The following is an 18,373-nucleotide window of genomic DNA, read 5'->3' on the forward strand; positions in this document are numbered from 1 at the left end:
TGTCATGACACTTTATAATATGATCTAGGCAGATATGCTATGTTTCTTCCCAAATGGTCTCAAATTCAGACCACACTGAGTCACACTTCTGAGTCTTAAGCTTATTCCACATTCATGAGGATTTTAAAGTGGTTAATTCATGCGCCAGTGGCATTTGTTTGAAATGACATCATCGCCTCAATTGGATTGACATGACATCAATTGAATTGAAATGACATCACTGTACTGCGAGCACGGCTGGGGACCACACTGGGTCTCAGCTTCAATCTTGTGATCAGTTAGAGGCAGAGGAGTCATATGCTAATCTGTCTGTGTTGATAGTATACATTTCCAAACCCCCCTCTGCACCTGTGCAAAGGTATATTAGTAGAAGGATTCAGGTGAGGAGTGGTGGGACAATGGTAGAGAACATGCAGTAAGACAGCCTTGGGGGAGGGGGAAGGGAGCCAACGTGAGCCCTTTTCCGTTTTTCCAGCTTTGGCTTCACTGTAAGTGTAATGTAACCGCAAAGGTCATGGAATTTTAGTGATTTAACAGGAGACAAAACTAAGTAACCCAACTTTTGAAACTGCATTCTCAGATAACTATTTTATATATATATATACATATATTATATATGTAATATATATAATATATATACTATATACTATAATATATATATATACTGAAATATATATATTAATTTGTAAGTATATATAATACATACTAATATATAGTCTTTAATATAGACTATAACTATTTACTGATACCTATAGAAGTCTTACCTGTGACTGTGTAGCTCTCTCCATTGCCTGAATAGATTAGTATCCCATCCATATATAAAGAGTACTGAGTTATAATACCATTTGCCTTTTTGGGTGGATTCCAGGAGAGTAACAAAGAATTGGGAAGGGATTTGGCTACTGGTGGCTGAACCTCTTGTGGTGCTGTGGGAAAAATTAAAAAGATTTAGAGAGTCTAATTTTAGTTTACTTTTCTAATTCAAACTTTTCAGACCCAAACCAATAAATCATGGAATAAACCTGAAATCCCAAGCATGGAAATGTTCTTGATTCGTGGGCAGCTTGTCAGTAATTGCTTTAGGAACAGTACTAAATACCTGGCCTGAACTTATGAGAATTTGCCTCAATGATGGACAGGGAGTATTTACACTAGTTCACTTTACTGATGCTTGTGTTACTTCATCACAAGTATTATTAACCCATAATCTCTACTTGGGCTGTGACTTTTAAAGCAAATTAGACAGAATCCCTACCCTTGAGGAGCTTTTGATCTAAGATGGGCAATGCTAGGGAGAGTGGTTCATAATCGGTATAAAAAAAACCTATATGTAGTCATAGAAATAGCCAGAAAATACAGAATTAAATTAATTACATATGAAAACTATAACGTATGTGAGGTTTTTTTTTTTAGTAAAGTGGGCCTGTTCATTTTCTGTAATGGTCAATGAATTGGAGTCACAAGAACTAAAAAAACTTTTAGAAATTGATCCTAAACATACCTATCGTTCAGTAAATTAGTAATAAATTTAAGGAAAAACTAGAAATTGGGAAATCCTGAAATAATGGAAAGAAAATGGTGAACTGAATGAGCAGGAATCCTTCTGGGGTTGAGCTGTGAGGTAGGTTTGGAGGGTACCAGGCAAGACATGGACAGAGGATGTAGTGGATGTGGAGAAAAGAGTGAGATATAGGACAATCTGTGCCATATTGAAGTTGGTGGAAGTAACTGGAAAAGGGAATAATGATATATGCCTCAGCAGAAGCAAAGACACAATAAGAAAAACAGTGCTAGTCTTGGTAGACCAGATGGAGAGAACATTGAGAAAACACGGAAGATGGGTCGCCAATGCTGTAGCCCAGGTGAGGGTGGTCTGGTGAGGTCAGGTGCAAGGCATGAACAAATTGTCACAAGAAGGATTTTACAAAATCTTCTTTTCTGTCCTGGTTTCATCAGATGAGCCATTGTCTTCTTTTTTTTTTTTTTGGCCACCTGGTGTGGCATGCGGGATCTTAGTTCCCTGATCAGGGATAGAAACTGTGCCCCCTGCATTGGGAGCGCGGAGTCTTAACCACTGAACTGCCAGGGAAGTGCCTCCATTGTCTTTCTTTACACATTTTCTGTGCGAGTGGTACTTGCTTTAAGGATTTAAAAGAAGGAGGGGGGAAGAAGAGGAAGTGGGTAAGGGGTGGGTGGAGGGATAGTGAAAAAGAGAGACTGGCAGACTCTTTTTCCCTAAAGATCAAGGTTTTAAGTCTCCTGAATAACTTTACAACTAGACAGTAAGAGAAATGTGTTAATCCCTCTCATCCAGGAGAGAGAAATACAAAGTAACAATGCTTTAAATGTTTTGAGAGCTGTTATTTCTTGAAGAGATGCATTCTGATGCTTGAGCAAAGCTTTCTCTTTAGAGTGCTAAAATATTTTCTCTTTCCCACTGCCTTCCTAAATGTATGCTTTTTGAAACATTAATTTATGCCAACAGTTTGTAAGTTCCAAGTACAACAAAAGTGTGACTTGAGTCGGAAGGAACCAGGCCGTGATTAATAATGCCTCGATTGGCGTTTGGAGGTTCTATCACACTGAAATAATTGTTGCTCATGCTGGTGTTTAGCAGTTAAAAGAGACCATGGAAATCAACCGTTTGATTCTCAATTTCATACTGTGCCATACAATCAATTCTTTTTAGTCAGACTGTCTCTAGATTTACTTCTGAGCCATAGTAAAATGAGGAAGCTTTCATTAATCTTTCAGATGCTTCATATTAATGACAAGGCTCTTGCATGAACAATGTAACAGCAATTAAAAAGCCCATTAATCTGCATTACAGCTATTAAAGATGCATGTCATTAAAGGGTATGGAGTTTGATTCATTTTCGCTCCCCCCCAAAAAATGGAGCAATTATGGCCTGGCAATGCACTTTGTCATCAAATTAGGTTGGGGTTTTGTAGCAAATGGCCTTGCAGCATTTAGCTCTTCTCCTATTTTATTATTCATGACTGAAATGTGGAAGTCAAGACCTTTGAAATTACTTTACCTTCTTGTGGAGTAGAGATGTTCAGTGCATGCGCGCTCTCGGTACAGCCAGCCAAAGTGCAAGCAGCTAGGGTTACTGCATAGTTTTTGAAGGGTAGCAAGCCTGTCAATATGCCTGTAATAAAAGGGGACAAAAAGAGGTTTGCATGTTTACCAGAAGAAGCTATACAGAGTATTGTGTGTGTGTGTGTGTAAGAAAGGGGGGTAGAGGCACAGAGACGTAGAAAACAAAAACATATGCTTCTTTAATTCATTTTCCTGCCTGTGTGCTGATTGCAGAATGATGTGACTAGCCAGAAAAAATTTAGTCAGAAAAACAAATATCATATATTAACACATATATGTGGAATCTGAAAAAACTGGTATAGACGATCTTACTTACAAAGCAGAAATAGAGACACAGACTAGAGAACAAACATATGGATACCAAGGGGGAAAGGGGGGGTGGGAGGAATTGGGAGATTGGGATTGACATAGAAACACTATTGATACTATGTATAAAATAGATAACTAATGAAAACCTACTGTACAGCACAGAACTTTACTCAGTGCTCTGTGGTGACCTAAGTGGGAAGGGAATCCAAAAAAGAAGGGAGATATGAATACGTACGGCTGATTCACTTCACTGTACAGTAGAAACTAACACAACATTGTAAAGCAACGCTACTCCAATAAAAATTTTTAAAAAAAGAGACCTGCTTATTGTTGTTTTTTTTTGTTTTTTTTAAAGGAATTCCTTTATTTTTTTTAATTTTTATTTACTTATTTATTTATTTTTGGCCGTATTGGGTCTTCGTTTCTGTGCGAGGGCTTTCTCTAGCTGCGGCAAGTGGGGGCCACTCTTCATCGCGGTGCGCGGGCCTCTCACTATCGCGGCCTCTCTTGTTGCGGAGCACAGGCTCCAGACGCGCAGGCTCCGTAGTTGTGGCTCACGGGCCTAGTTGCTCCGCGGCATGTGGGATCTTCCCAGACCAGGGCTCGAACCCGTGCCCCCTGCATTCGCAAGCAGATTCTCAACCACTGCGCCATCAGGGAAGCCCCTGCTTATTGTTAAGACAGCTCTAAATAGCATTTTCCCAAATGTGCTTCTCGGACGCTAATGCCCCTGAGATGTTTCCCCTGTAAAAATGGGGGATTCCACATACAGTTCGTAAAGCAGAGCCCAGTGTACCTGATAGTGAAGACGGCCATCATCTCATTTCAGGATACTAGACCTCCTGCAGAAACAAAACTATCTCATTTTCTTTTACCTCACATTTTTCAACCTTATTTAACTAGATAGTCCTTCTTATGCGACATCTATTAACACACATTAGGAGATGCTACTCCCAAGAGTGACTTCATTATTTGAACGGTAGGGTACACGTATACAAACTATTTATTCACGTTGCAGCTAACAAATATGCAAATCAACATAGTTGAACAATCAGCCAATTAAATAATTATGTTTTGTACTTCTCCTTGCAAAATTATTAGTTTATTTAACTAAGACACCTGTCTCAAACAGAAGCATTGCCCACAGAAGTGTTGAATTAACCTGACTCGGTGGCGGGTATATAAGATTTGTTCCGCAATTAAAGGTGCCTGCAGAAACGAAAACACATTTTGTTTACTGGTGTTTACAATCAAGGCAGAGGCTCTTTATTTAGTTAATCCCGTGAATTAAAGAAGTATCAAAACTATAATTTGTGTATTTGCTCACCATTGTTTTCTGTTGCAGGTTTTAGAGCTGTTTTAATCCCTAATCACATAGACTGTCATCATTCTTATAAAAAGATGGTCCTACTCGTAGTATCCCTTTATTGAGTAAACCTTGATCGTTTTAATGAACTGGTATTGATGACAGCTTGCATCATTCAACAACAAATTTTAAAATACACGTTTGCCTATTCCCTTTCCCCAGTAGAAAGGATAAAATATTAAAAGAGCAAAGATCAGGATGAAGCAAAGACCACAGCCCTTGTTTGCTTTGGCCCTTCTCACCTGCCCTCAGTCCCCAGTGTTGCCTGCAAGTCTTTATTCTAGCAGCTCCCCGAAGCATCCCCCTGGGCTACCCAACCCTCTCGGCTGCACTTGGTACCAGCATCTTAGCCCGCGGCCAAAGAAGACAGCAAGCCAATGAACTAACACACATACACGTGTGACCATCTCATGCCAAACGCAGCTCTAGTTTCAAAACGCCTTCACGTTGTCACCTTCTGCTTTCCCTCACTCCTGCCACTGTGACTGTCGTTTCCTCTTGAATCTCCCAGATCATGACCCACATTCTGAGCTCACTTTTTAAAAAGAGGTTATTTCTCCTTCCACTAAAAGTCTTAAAGGAAAGCTCACAGCATCACATGTGCATCTTCATCATGAAGTGATGTCGTGGTTAAGAGCAGAGATGCTCACGCCAGATTGCTTGGGTCCAGATGCCAGTTCTACTACTGATTTGTGGTATGGGTTTGGGCAAGTTGCTCAGACCTCTGTGCCTTAGTTTCCTCTTCTGTAAACAGATAATGATCGTATCTATCTTGAAGAAGAGGCCTCATAGGGATAATATAGTATCATGGGGATATGAGATGGGGATACTACAGTATTCACCTCGAAGTGTTACTATCCAGATTAAATGAGTTTGGGATTATAACGTGCTCAACGCAGAGCCGTGTAAGGGGAGAATTCTAGCACAGAGCCTTGGTAGCCCAAGCTATGCTACCATTGCAACTCAGTTTCTGCCTGCACTGTACTATTAAATATTGATTTTTATCTTGTCAAGATCACTAGTGATCCCTTACACACCAGACCAAGTAACCCTTCCGCAGTCCTTATTCTCCTTTACTTACTAGATTTTGCCTTGTACAGCTGCCATCTGGGCCACGGAATTTTCCCAAGGAGTCCTCCTATATTACTGAGGGTTCCTTACTTTCTTGACCAACTCATCTTCCTTTCACAGTCCTTTAAATTTTTTTTTTTTTTTACAAGGTCGGGCCCTCAGGCTTCTTTCTTCTTCTGAACACTTGCCTTTGTTAGTTCACTTCTTCTAAACATTTGCCTTCATTAGTTCATCAAGCCTCATCTCTCATTTATATCTGCAGACTTCACATCTCTCCTCCAAGCTCTGGTTCTGCATTTCTACCTGCAGGCCGTGTATCCCCCCTGGATGTTCAGCTAGCATTTCACTCTCAACCCGACCGAATCCAGACCCAACAGTCGAAATTATTTTGCAAACTTCCCTCTTCCTATTTCTTTTTTTTAAAATTTTTATTGGAGTAGAGTTGATTTACAATGTTATGTTAGTTTCAGGTATACAGCAAAGTGAATCAGTTATCCATATACACATATCCATTCTGTTTTAGATTCTTTTCCCATATAGGTTATTACAGAATACTGAGTTCCCTTTGTTATACAGTAGGTCCTTACTAGTTATCTATTTTATACATAGTAGTGTGTACTATGTTAATCATGGATGGACCTAGAGATTATCATATTAAGTGAAGTCACTCAGACAGAGAAAGAGTAATATCACATGGTATCACTTATATGTGGAATCTAGAAAATGGTACAAATGAACTTATTTACAAAACAGAAATAGAGTCACAGATGTAGAAAACAAACTTATGGCTACCAGAGGTGAAGCGGGGGGAGGGATAAATTAGGAGACTGGGATTAACATATACACACTACCATTTTTCCCATTTCTTAATACCTCCATCATGATCCCTAAATTCCGGGTTCAAAACTAACATGTCCTTGTGAGATATATCCCAGCCATTTTATCCTTTGAAAATCTTTGGCAATTGTCATGTCTTTCCTATTGCCAAGTTCAAATCTATCAATACTACAAGTCTAAATAAGATGAATTGCATGTCTGAATTAGTATAATTATTAGTATAATGCCAACAAGTAATGAATCGGCCCCCAGAAAATAAAATTTTTAATCCTACAATGAGCAAGGAAAATGTGTTGGGACATGAAATGTTTCCTTTGTTCATCACCTAAAAACCTAGGTGTCATTGCCTCTCATAGGTGGCCCTGACTTAGCTGGGGCACAGATATACTGTGTCACAAAAGGCACAGTGGCTGTATACAGTTTGATGCTCTGCAATCTTTAGCATGAAGGTGCGTCATACATCCAGACAATTATCATTGGGAAACACAAAAAGCAGTTCCATTATGTTGCAAAACACCTTCCCTGAGACATTCTTTCTTTCCAGATCATAGCTGAAGTGCAATGTTGGGAATTGTGACTATTATACTAACTTAACAAGAAGGTTATTAGTGGAGACTTTAAGAAGGATCACATCAACCCAGATACTGAGTTCACATTCACTAAACGGTCTTTGGTGCTTTATTTAACCTTTCTTGCCTTCATTAAATGAGGCACTTTGTGTGTATAGGTGTATCATGAAATTCCTTTGCTAATTTCTTCCCCCTTTAACCTTAAGGACCTTAAAAAACAGGCAATATTCCTCTCAGCAAACTTGCATTCTTCAGTTTGTGCTTTGGTAGAGAAGTTTACCAAATTGCATTTCATAGAAAAATCCCAATATTCTGAAAGAAAGATGCTGGAGAGAAACCAGATCACCTTTCAGGCCATTTATCAAAGTGCTCACATTTCCTATCTCCAGGCAGCTGAAACAGTAAGAATAAACACTGAGAAATGAGAGCTGCAAAATAGAAAACAGAAAAGGAGGAGAAGAAAGCTGATGTTTTGGCTCTTGCCAACTTCGAATCGCAGGTAGAAAGTTTTGGGTGGCTTGTAAATCACATTTTCAAAAAATGTACCGTACTTGCTGAGTCTGAGGTGGCCTTTCTTTCCTATTTGCAGTGGGGATCTTGCTCATAATGTTGTGTCTCAGAGACAAAGTTTGTCAAACCATCAGAATAATTTCCCCTAAATACAGGTTATATCATTGACTTCAGTAGGAAGAGCAGTGTAATGATTGAGCATTTTCTCTCCTCTTGTCAGGTTACACTGAGGTTGGGGTAGGAGAAGGGGCTGGTCAACCAAGTGGTCCTCACTAAATCAGAATAACGACCAAGGCATCCTATTGCCTGAGACATGCGGTTTCTCTCTTTTGTTTCTCAGTATGGAGAGTTTACCAGGATGGATTAAAGTTAATGCTTATAAAAAATTCTGCTATTACCAAAAAATAAACATATTCTCCCCAAGACTAGGCAAGGTAGCCTTTCTTTCTTGGATATATCCCTAGAGACCATTGAGTGATTGGCCAAATGGTCTTCCTTTAAGTGTCCGAGTCAGACTTAGATTACATACTCTCCAGAAAAAAAAGTGGTACTACTATGACAGCATATCATTACCAAACAATTATTTATCAACTTTCCTTCTATATGCTTCTGGGAAAGGTGCTATAGACTACAGCTGATCTTGACAAGGTTTCTAATCTAAGAAAATATTAGAGCCAGAAGGACCGTAATGATAACGATAATACACAGATTAAATACATAAAGCAAAATGCTTGCATACATGTCAAGTGGACAAGGGCATTTGTAAGATCCAGAGCTGCCAGCCCAAGATGATAGGGGATCTATATTTAATTAAAGGCAAAGAGAAAAAAAGGATAATCATTGAAAGTATATTTCAGTATTATAGTTAAAAGAATACTGAAAAACATACAGAGTGACATATTTATAAAGGAGTCCCAGAGAGAAAAATATGGCATTATACACTGTATTCTGTGTCCACAGAAAACCCAATAAGATAAAATTGGGTAGTCTCCTTGATGATCCTTAGGGTGTTTAAAATAAAGAAGTATATCCTGACGGTGAAAACTTTTAAGACTGGTTTGGATATGAGCCTCTTTTCTCGGGCAGACATCACAGAGGAGTCTTTTTACCCTTTGAATCTGAGACCGTTCCTACCTCGAGGCAGGCCAGATGACCTCTCCAATTCCCTTTCAGCCGCAAAACTCTGTGAAATCAGAAAATGGTCCCAACCATGTCAGGAAACCTGCCAGTCTCTTTTGATAATGGAAGAGGGTGAGCTGAAAAAACATTCCATAAGCATAAAGGAAGCATTATTGATGTCTTAAAAGTGTTAGGATCCCATGAAACACAGGAGTGTTGGTATCCGGATTAAAATCATTGGCACCAGCAGGACCAGAATTCTCACTGCTAAGCGATAATGCATTTTGCATTAATGCTTAACATTGAGAAATCCTGACGGGCCACACCAAGGGAGTTTGAAGCAAAGTAAGTATAGTCCCTTTGAATTGCAGTCCTGTGGACCTCGGCGGGTGCAGAAAGCCCAAGCCGAAAGAGCAGGGCCAAGAACGTGATTTAAAGAGTGGCAGCACATCACAGGAGGAAATTTAAGAGCCCTAGTGCGTGAGGTTCCAAGCTGCGTGCTCTGAGGATTTCTGCCTAGCAGAGGGGAAGAGCCTTCTCCTCGAGAATCGTGCAGTTTAAAGTCCCTTGCAATGATTTTGGGAGCTCCTTGAATGCAGAGGGTATGACCTTTTGCTTCTTTACTTGTCCTATTTTCCAGCAGTTATTACGATGATTTACCAAAGGTGGACCCTTGATGTTTGCCCAAAACATAAAGACCTTTCATCCTCTTAGCTCACTCAGCTGTCTGCCTCACTATATGAGATACTCACTCCCGTCCTACCCTTTCCAGGGAGCTAGCAAAGGAACAGACATTGTTTCTTCTGACTGATAGATTATTATTTCCAACACTTGGTTTCCTGTGCGCTAACCTCAAGTTTCAAAGGAGCGGAAGAGAAATATTAATAATTGGAGGTGGCCTGACTACCTAAGAGAAAATCATTGTGGAGCTGACACCAGCTGTGCAAGCTTTTGTGCCTCTAATAAAACTGTATGCTGAGAAGCAGGAAGACAACAGAGGAGTCGGCTTGACACTGAGATTTTTATGATTAACTCCTCTGACTCAATGCAGACAAGTATAAATGCTCGGCCTGGAAACCGAGCCTGAGACACAAGACAAAATGGCATCCTTTTCAAAGCCCAACACGTTTTGGAGAAGAAAAAGTGACTCTGTGTCTATTTACATCCTTGACCACACTCCCCCCCCCACCCCTCCTCCACCCCACCCTCAGCTGCCAACCTAGGTGTTTGGCCAGCATCCACTGTAATCTGTTCTCCTTCATTATGTTAATCTGTGGGCGGAAAGATTTCTGTCATCTTCGAATCCCTTGTACAGCAATGGTAAACACCTTGGCCTGTCTGTAATTGGACAGGTGTCCGCATTGATGTCACCCAGCTTTTAATTCAATTAAAGAACTGGCTGCTCTGCTCTCATTACCCACTCATTTCTGTTGCACTCTGAGTCTGGCGGTGAAATCTGCACACAGCCATCACCTACCCCGAGTCCAAAGTCTGTGGTCCCCATGCAAAGATCACGCAGAATATTTCAAACGGACTCCAACAATCCAAGTGTACTTTCCTGTTAGCAAAGGCATTTGGAATAAGATGGAGAATTTGTTCTCTCTCTCTCTTTCTTTACCTTTAAATTCTCTATTGTCTCAACGGTGTCTTCTACCTACTGGCCAGTAATTAGGAGCTGTCCAGCAAAAAGAAAAGCAGTCTCTAGCTTCCCCTCCCCAGGGCTTTCCTCCATCTCAGGAGAACTCATCAGAGTACAGTGTTCTTATTTATTTGCTGGCATTTCACATTTGGATCAAGAAAGTGAGGGTGGGGAAGAGCAAGGCATTTATTAAGAGGGCCATCTGGTAAGGGATCCCACACAGGCAGAGCTGAGACTGCTACCTAGGGACACAGTAGAAGAACCCACTTTTAACAGAAAGCCAGCCAGGGGAAGGAGAGCAGAAGAGAAGGGGACTTTTCTGGCTCAAGATTCTGCTGCAGTGCTGAGAAATCCTAAATTTTAAGTGTCCTACATCTCAGAATGAGTTTTGAGCCACAAACTAACCCAGTGGATGGATGAAAGAGACTAAATCAATCCAACATGCTATGATTTCTGCCCATTTAAAGGAACCTCTGAAAATCAAGTTCTAACGCACATTGTGACCCAGTAACCTCATGAAACTGAATAAGGACATTTGTTAAATATGGATGAAAATTCAACGGTCTAACAGAGATCTGGAAACGCACCCAGGATGCTTCTCCTCTAGTTCTTAGTAGCCTAGGAAAGTGGCATTTGTTGTTGTTGTCTTTGGGGTAATAGTTTAAATAAAAATAAGGATCTCTAAGATTTATAAAATGAAAGGTAGAACAGCAAATGAGCTTACCCCAAACCTAACGTAACCCTTTGGAAACTAAAACTAATGTTTTGCATATAATTTCCTGCAAATGGATTTTCTGACCTTATTTAAAATTTCTAGTACTAGGGAACACCTTGGGCCAAAGACTAAACGGATTTCAATGTTTACAAATAGGAAAAACAAAATTGTTTATTCTTTCACTTTTTAAAATAAAATATAGGGTCTAATCCTAGTCTTAGAGAATGGTTGAAACAGTGATTTTAATTGACCTCAAAGCATTATCCAGTTAAGATTCTCTCAGTAGGCTTATAGCTAACCTCACATTTTTCATCAATGCCTTCATGGTAAGAACTACAGAGTCTCTGTCATTTTCCTTCTAATTCTGCAATTGGTTTGAAGCCATCCACTCATGTGAACTCTTTATAAAGCATAAAGGGCCGTCGCTGACATCATTAGAACTCTCCCAGAAAATATCAGACTTGACTAAGCAGGGAGTCAGGCAAGGAGACAGGAGGAAAAGAAAAATAAATGAGAAAGGAAAGTCATCCCTTATTGACCAGTGTCCTAGGTCCCCTGCTGAAAGCCTCCAATAGGATGAGCCCCTTGTACAGAGGGGGCTGCCATTGGGCAGAGTGTAAAGGTCACTCAAGTCCACAGCAGACTCAAGGTCAGAACCTACATCTTCTGACTCCAAGATCACTGATCCACTTACTAGACCTAAGCCCCAGTTCTGGAAGAAGAAAGAAGGCGTGTTGAATATATATTTCTAAAAATAATAGCACACTTTTATACTAAATACTTGATTTAAATATATCTGAGGGCTTCCCTGGTGGCGCAGTGGTTGAGAATCTGCCTGCTAATGCAGGGGACATGGGTTCGAGCCCTGGTCTGGGAAGATCCCACATGCTGCGGAGCAACTGGGCCCGTGAGCCACAACTGCTGAGCCTGCGCGTCTGGAGCCTGTGCCCCGCCATGGGAGGGGCCGCGATAGTGAGAGGCCCGCGCACCGCAATGAAGAGTGGCCCCCGCACCGCGATGAAGAGTGGCCCCCGCTTGCCGCAACTAGAGAAAGCCCTCGCACGAAACGAAGACCCAACACAGCTAAAAATAAATAAATAAATAAATAAATAGAGTAGCTATTAATTTAAAAAATATATATATATACATATATATCTGAAAACGTGTTAGTAGGTTCAAAGTTATTACTAAAACCTACTGCATACAAACAGAAAGTAAAATGCTTATACCTCCAAATGAGTGAGTGTATATGCCTATAGTATTCCCTTACGAAAACAACTGATTCATAAGAAACTCTACATCAGTGTATATGTGCTTCTGTGTGTTACTGAATATAACACTTTCTATGTATATATATTTGGAACTAATCAAAAACTTTATATATAATATATAACACACACACATATATATATATATATATATATATAAAGTTTTTGATTAGTTCCACATATAGATACAGTACAAATATAAAATGGTCATAAAAGTTAGAAAACAGAAAACTTGAGGTGACTGTTCCCTTTCTTTATCAAATGTGAGTAGTAACCCTTAAGTATTTATATCCAACACTATAGCATGGCCAACATGCCCAGTTGATTACTACGCTACAGCAAAACTGATGTATTACCATCATTTTTAACCATCATACAACATGTTACCAAAAAGAAATCCAAATCCTGCACTGCGAATTCTTACTGCATAAAATAAAATGAGTAACTTGTAAAAAGTCCCATCTGAAGCTTTCACAATGTACCAGGAGTTCAGGCACATTATGTATTCAGGAGAGTTAGACAAAGCTATTAACTCATCAACAGTGCATTACCTGATGAAATTCTTCTACATTAGCTAAGCAGGAACATGACATCATTTCTATTTTTACTATTTATGTCATAGGCCATATTTCTGTCCTGTGAATTTTTTCAGACCAATTTCTTTCAAGATTTACATTTAAAGAAATAGTTTGTAATAAACCACAAATACGGAATATTAATCTATGGGGTACTGTGAAAAATGGCAAAGACTTCCTCAAAATTCATCTTTTAATACCATCAAAATGAATTTTTCAAATTTACCTCTGATGTTTGCCTATTGTGGCAGAGACCACTAAATGCCCTCTCATTGTATATTCTCTTCCTCCACAGTAAAATAAAAAGACCCTTTTAGCTGGGCAAATGGCCACTTTGAATAAGGACATTTCTAGCAATCCGTGTAGCTGGATATAGCCATGTGGCTAAGTTCTAACCATAGAATGTAACCAAAGGTGGAGGAATAACTTCCAAAATATGTCATTAAAGTGAATGTGTACATCCTTGTTCAACCATTCCACCTTCCTGCTGAACGGAAGCCAAATTAGATGGCTGATGCTCCAGCAGCCATTTTGGACCATGAGGCAGAAGTCTTGTCTCTAAGGATAGCATGGCAAAACGATGAAGAGTGTGGATCCCTGGCACTGTGAACATCCACCCCTACATTGACCAACTGTGAACACCTATTATCAGACACAGAAAAACTTAATTTTGTTGAAGTCACTGTTATTTTGGGTTCTCTGTCTGTCAAGAAAAAAATAATAAAAAATGAAAAACTTATCTCTACTGTTTTTGCCCCATAAAACACTCATTTTTAATATAATATTATACTTTAGAGAAAGTACTGCTTGCTACGTATATTTTACCATTAATTTTAAAAATCAGGGAAAAAAGCAGATTGTAACAGTAGGATCTAGCACTAACCTGGAACATAGTAGATAATGATTTTGTTTTTAATAAATGAATAGTTTCTGTTCTGTGTCATTATCAGCTTTGCAGCAGCATGGCTTCCATTATTTTACATTGCAAATATATAGTCCTTGAGCTTCATTATGAGGTGTAAGTTTTAGAACTAATTTTTAGATTCTATTCATCCTACCAACATTTTTTCCCCATTGGGAATATGTATGTTAAGTTCCAAATATATATTTAAGTTGTGGTAGTTCTGCATATCATTTCATAAAATTAGAGAACTATAGAACTGCAGAACCAGTAGTTCAAAACTCAACTCAGCATGATAAAACAATAGTAACATTATGTTAACTACAGGGTTAGCACCAAAACCCTGCATTTGTTTCTTTATCCCTTCCTTCATTCCTTCAAGAAAAGTGTATTGATTACCTACCTTGAGCAAGTTACTAAACAAGACTTAAAATAGATATAAAACATGATACTTGTCCTCTGGGAGTTTACTGTCTAATGAAAAAAATAGAATGGGTGTACAAAGAGCAGCCATAGGCAGTTTTAGCAACTGTGGAGTAAGACTTCTCAGCTGAATAGAAAAAAAATCACATGGCAGGGAAGTTGTTATTACAGTTATCTCTCTGCAGGCTTCTCAGGTAAGTATAGTAATTACACATATATATAATATATAACAAATATAATATATACGTATATACATACATAAAGAGTAGAATCTTACTTATGGATGGACTAATGGTTGGTGTTAAGTTCCAAAGTCGGGCATAAGGCAAAAATCACTCATGATTTAAAGTCCCCTTGACAACTCCTTATACGGCCCATAAAGTACAGTGCATTTGATTTTGTGTATGCCTCTAATTCTTCATTAATCAGTGATTCTCTGTGGCTCTTAGTTCTTCATTCTTTTTGTAGACACCCCAATGGTGTCTACAAACAAGAGTTTCCCTTTTCTGTCAATAGTTGGGAAACCCTAAAATTATTCACACATTCTTTCCTTCTAACAGGTATTGATAGTTTCAGGACTGGATAGCATCCTTTGCCTATAAGATTATTTTAAGAGTTTTTTCACTCTTTTTGTTCATGCCTTCCCCACTTCCAAGGTGTGTGGTTAAATGTGTGTAACTGAAATACACAGATGAGACTTCATTACGAGATTACAGTTATATTGCACGCGTGGAATTGCCCTACTTACACTGCCTCTATTTCTTCACTTGCCCTACCAGTGTTCTGCCCACAAAGCTAATGCTGTTGGAACAAGGGGCAGGAACAAACAAAGCAGGGGTAAATTCAAGTCCAGCAAGTGAAAATGATCCCTTCTCACCTGGCCATGCCCCTCACCCCAGTGGTTTTCAATATGTGGTCCACTGACCTCTGCAAGAGAACCGACTAGAACACTTGGTAAAGGCAGATTTCTCAATCCTAGCCCAAATATACAGACTCTTGTGCATGGAGCCCAAGAATCTGCATTTTATAAACAATCCAGGAATCACCTTATGACCAGTAGAGCTGAGACTCACTAATTATTACTACTAGCTGTGGAAGAGACAGAAAAATGAGAGACTTTCAATAGGGAACCCACTTGTTTCAGGTAGAAGAAGATGAATGTCTACTGTATATGAGGACTGAACCAGTTTTCACAGCAAAAGCTATATTATCAATTGCATTATAAATTAAAATGTCTTTCTTTTTTTTTCCATAAATTTACATTTATGTGGGTCATCTGAAAGATTATTATTGGTTCATCAGCTAAGCTATAGTAAATAATAAATACAATTATTATTACCCGAAGAAGGAATATAACTCTTAGAGTTTAGCTCAATGTAATGCAACAATAAAACAGAAAACATCTTCTGTGTACCAAGTACCTTCCTAGCACTATGCCAGGTGCTGTACTAATTATGCCGATAATTAAGTCTACATGTTTAAACATCTTCAGGAAAGAAATAAACAAAAAAATTGTATATGTGCAAATTCTTGAATCCATTCATTCTTGACAGAATTTCAAATCAGATTGGGAAGGGTCTTTCTGAGCAGCCCTGGGTTTGAAGGGAAATGCCAGGGCTGTCTCTCTGGGCAGCAGCTTTGGACGTTAAAAGTGCTGGAGGGAAAATCAGCAAGAGCTATGCAGAGTTAATTGGAGCCCTTTGCAACTAGTCTAAAGATACACTGGAGTCATAACTGCAGGGCTTTCTACCCTGAGGCTCCAGCTGAGAAAATGAACTTTCAAGAACTCCCTGCTCTGAACCCTGCCCTTCGGAGGGCACAGAATCCAGACTCTGTGGCCCAAAGGGGCCCATTTGTACCTGAGTGGGGCTGTTAACCCTTGGACTCTCCATGCTACTGGGATTTATCACATTTAATCCTCTAGTAGCCAAATTCATGAATGGTAAATATTCATGCTTCTATTGTTCCAGCTCTCTTAGTTAATATGCATCTTTTTTTTTCTTTTGCTTTCTGCATTTTGTAAGTCTGACCATAATTTCCCATTTCTTCCCAAGAATCATTTCACTTAATTTTTTGTTGTCCTGTGATTTTCCTTTGCTAATTTTATTACTCACTTTTAATAGCTCATCATTTTTATATAGGCATTTCTCTTTCTTTTTTTTTTTTTTTTTTTGTCCTATATTTGCAAGTTGCAGTTGGGAGGTGGAAGTTGTCATAAGAATTTCTGGTTAAAATTGAGACTTGATCACTGGTGTCAAACAGTGATCAGTGTTTGAACAGTGTTTCCCAATGCTGGCTGTACAACCGAGTTACCTGCTGACACTTTTAAAATACCAATACCCAGCCTATATTCTAAACCAAAAAGTTAGACTCTGCAGGTGAGACCTGGACATCAATATTTTTTAAAGTTCCCCAGGTGGGTCAGTGTGCACCCATGGTTGAGAACTACTACCTTATAAGAATACCAAGGAAATGACCACAGGTTCTGAAATACCTGTAAGGACAACAGGCAAAGACAAATGGACTACTTAAAGGAGATCCCAGGGCAAACCTGATCCTGAGCTGGGTACAAAACGCCCACAGGTTCTCAGCACTCCTCCTCCACCCGATACTGGGAAGAAAGAAGTTGACTTTTACCAATTGCTGTGAGGCTAATGCGAACTTATCCGAACTGAACCCCTCCTAATCCCAGTGAAGGTTTTTATTAACTGCAACTAGGTGCCCAGTAAAATGACTTGAAAATGATTTGATTTTCCTGAGCAAACACTCACTCTGAAGGTAAATTTAGGGATAGGGCAAGTGAACTGTGGAAGTGGGTGTGTGTGTCGGGGGGTGCATTTAACAAATGGGAAAAACATCTGTAACTCAAAAGGAACAAGAGAACATAGCACTCAAATTCCAGAAGACTATTCATGCTCTGGGGAGGATTTAATTCAGGAAAACTGTAAAATTTAAAAGTCATCAGTTTCATGCTATTAAGATCGAAAAGAACTTGGAATCCATTAAACAAGAGACAGAAGGTAAATGGCAAACAACAGAGATGAAAACTGACAATACTGAGAAGTAGGCAGAAATCAAAGTGAGTTGGATGAGGAATAAATGCAAATCATACAACAGATTGAAGTAGAGGGGCTTCCCTGGTGGCGCAGTGGTTAAGAATCTGCCTGCCAATGCAGGGGACATGGGTTCGAGCCCTATTCTGGGAAGATCTCACATGCCACAGGGCAACTAAGCCCCTGCACCATAACTACTGAGCCTGCGCTCTAGACCTCGTGAGCCACAACTACTGAGCCCACACACTGCAACTACTGAAGCCTGCGTGCCTATAGCCTGTGCTCCCCAACAAGAGAAGCCATCGTGGTGAGAGGCCCACACACCACAACTAACAGGGGCCCCCGCTCGCCACAACTAGAGAAAGCCCACATGCAGCAACGAAGATCCAACACAGCCAAAAATAAAAGACAATAAATAAATTAAAAAAAAAAACTGAAGTAGAAGAATTGAGTACTCATCTCAGAAGATTCAAACAGCAGAATCAATACTGCCAAAATCAGAAAATGAAAAAGGAAAAAAACTATGAAGCAAAAACCCAGAATTCAGAGACTGAATAGTATAAAGATAACAATTAATTCATTGAACATTTACAATGTGCCTGTTTATGAGCAAAATATTCTATGGAGGTAATTCATTGTTTTTTTATCTTTGCAACAATTCCATAACATGAAGAAGGTTTTTACCCCCAGTTTACATATGAGGAAACTCCAATACAGTGATATGTTTTTAAATTTGCCTGAGATCAGACAGTTGACAAGTGACATAACTAGATTGATTTGACTCTGCAAGCTGCGTTCTGGACTGCTAAAATGAGGAGGACAAACTGGGAAGGAATATACAATATTGGAAACTGTTATTTCTTACCAGAAGTAATGATGATATACACAATAGCAAACTTTCCAAGCCAAAGAAAG

At 39.3% G+C, this 18,373-nt stretch overlaps 1 protein-coding gene across 2 annotated transcripts in view; it reads right to left on the bottom strand.

Annotated features, from left to right (window-relative positions):
* USH2A (usherin) overlaps positions 1 to 18,373 on the bottom strand; it is a 794,931-nt gene that overhangs the window by 425,048 nt on the left and 351,510 nt on the right. For both annotated transcript variants that reach the window (XM_082428283.1, XM_082428282.1), the window contains exons 30-31: positions 3,039 to 3,152; positions 765 to 926 (exon numbers count right to left, since the gene is read on the bottom strand). In XM_082428283.1, the coding sequence (XP_082284409.1) occupies positions 765 to 926; positions 3,039 to 3,152 (276 nt within the window). The remainder of the gene's footprint in view (positions 1 to 764; positions 927 to 3,038; positions 3,153 to 18,373) is intronic.

The sequence above is a fragment of the Balaenoptera physalus genome, assembly GCF_965194825.1.
Source record: "Balaenoptera physalus genome assembly, chromosome: 1".
NCBI lineage: Eukaryota > Metazoa > Chordata > Mammalia > Artiodactyla > Balaenopteridae > Balaenoptera > Balaenoptera physalus.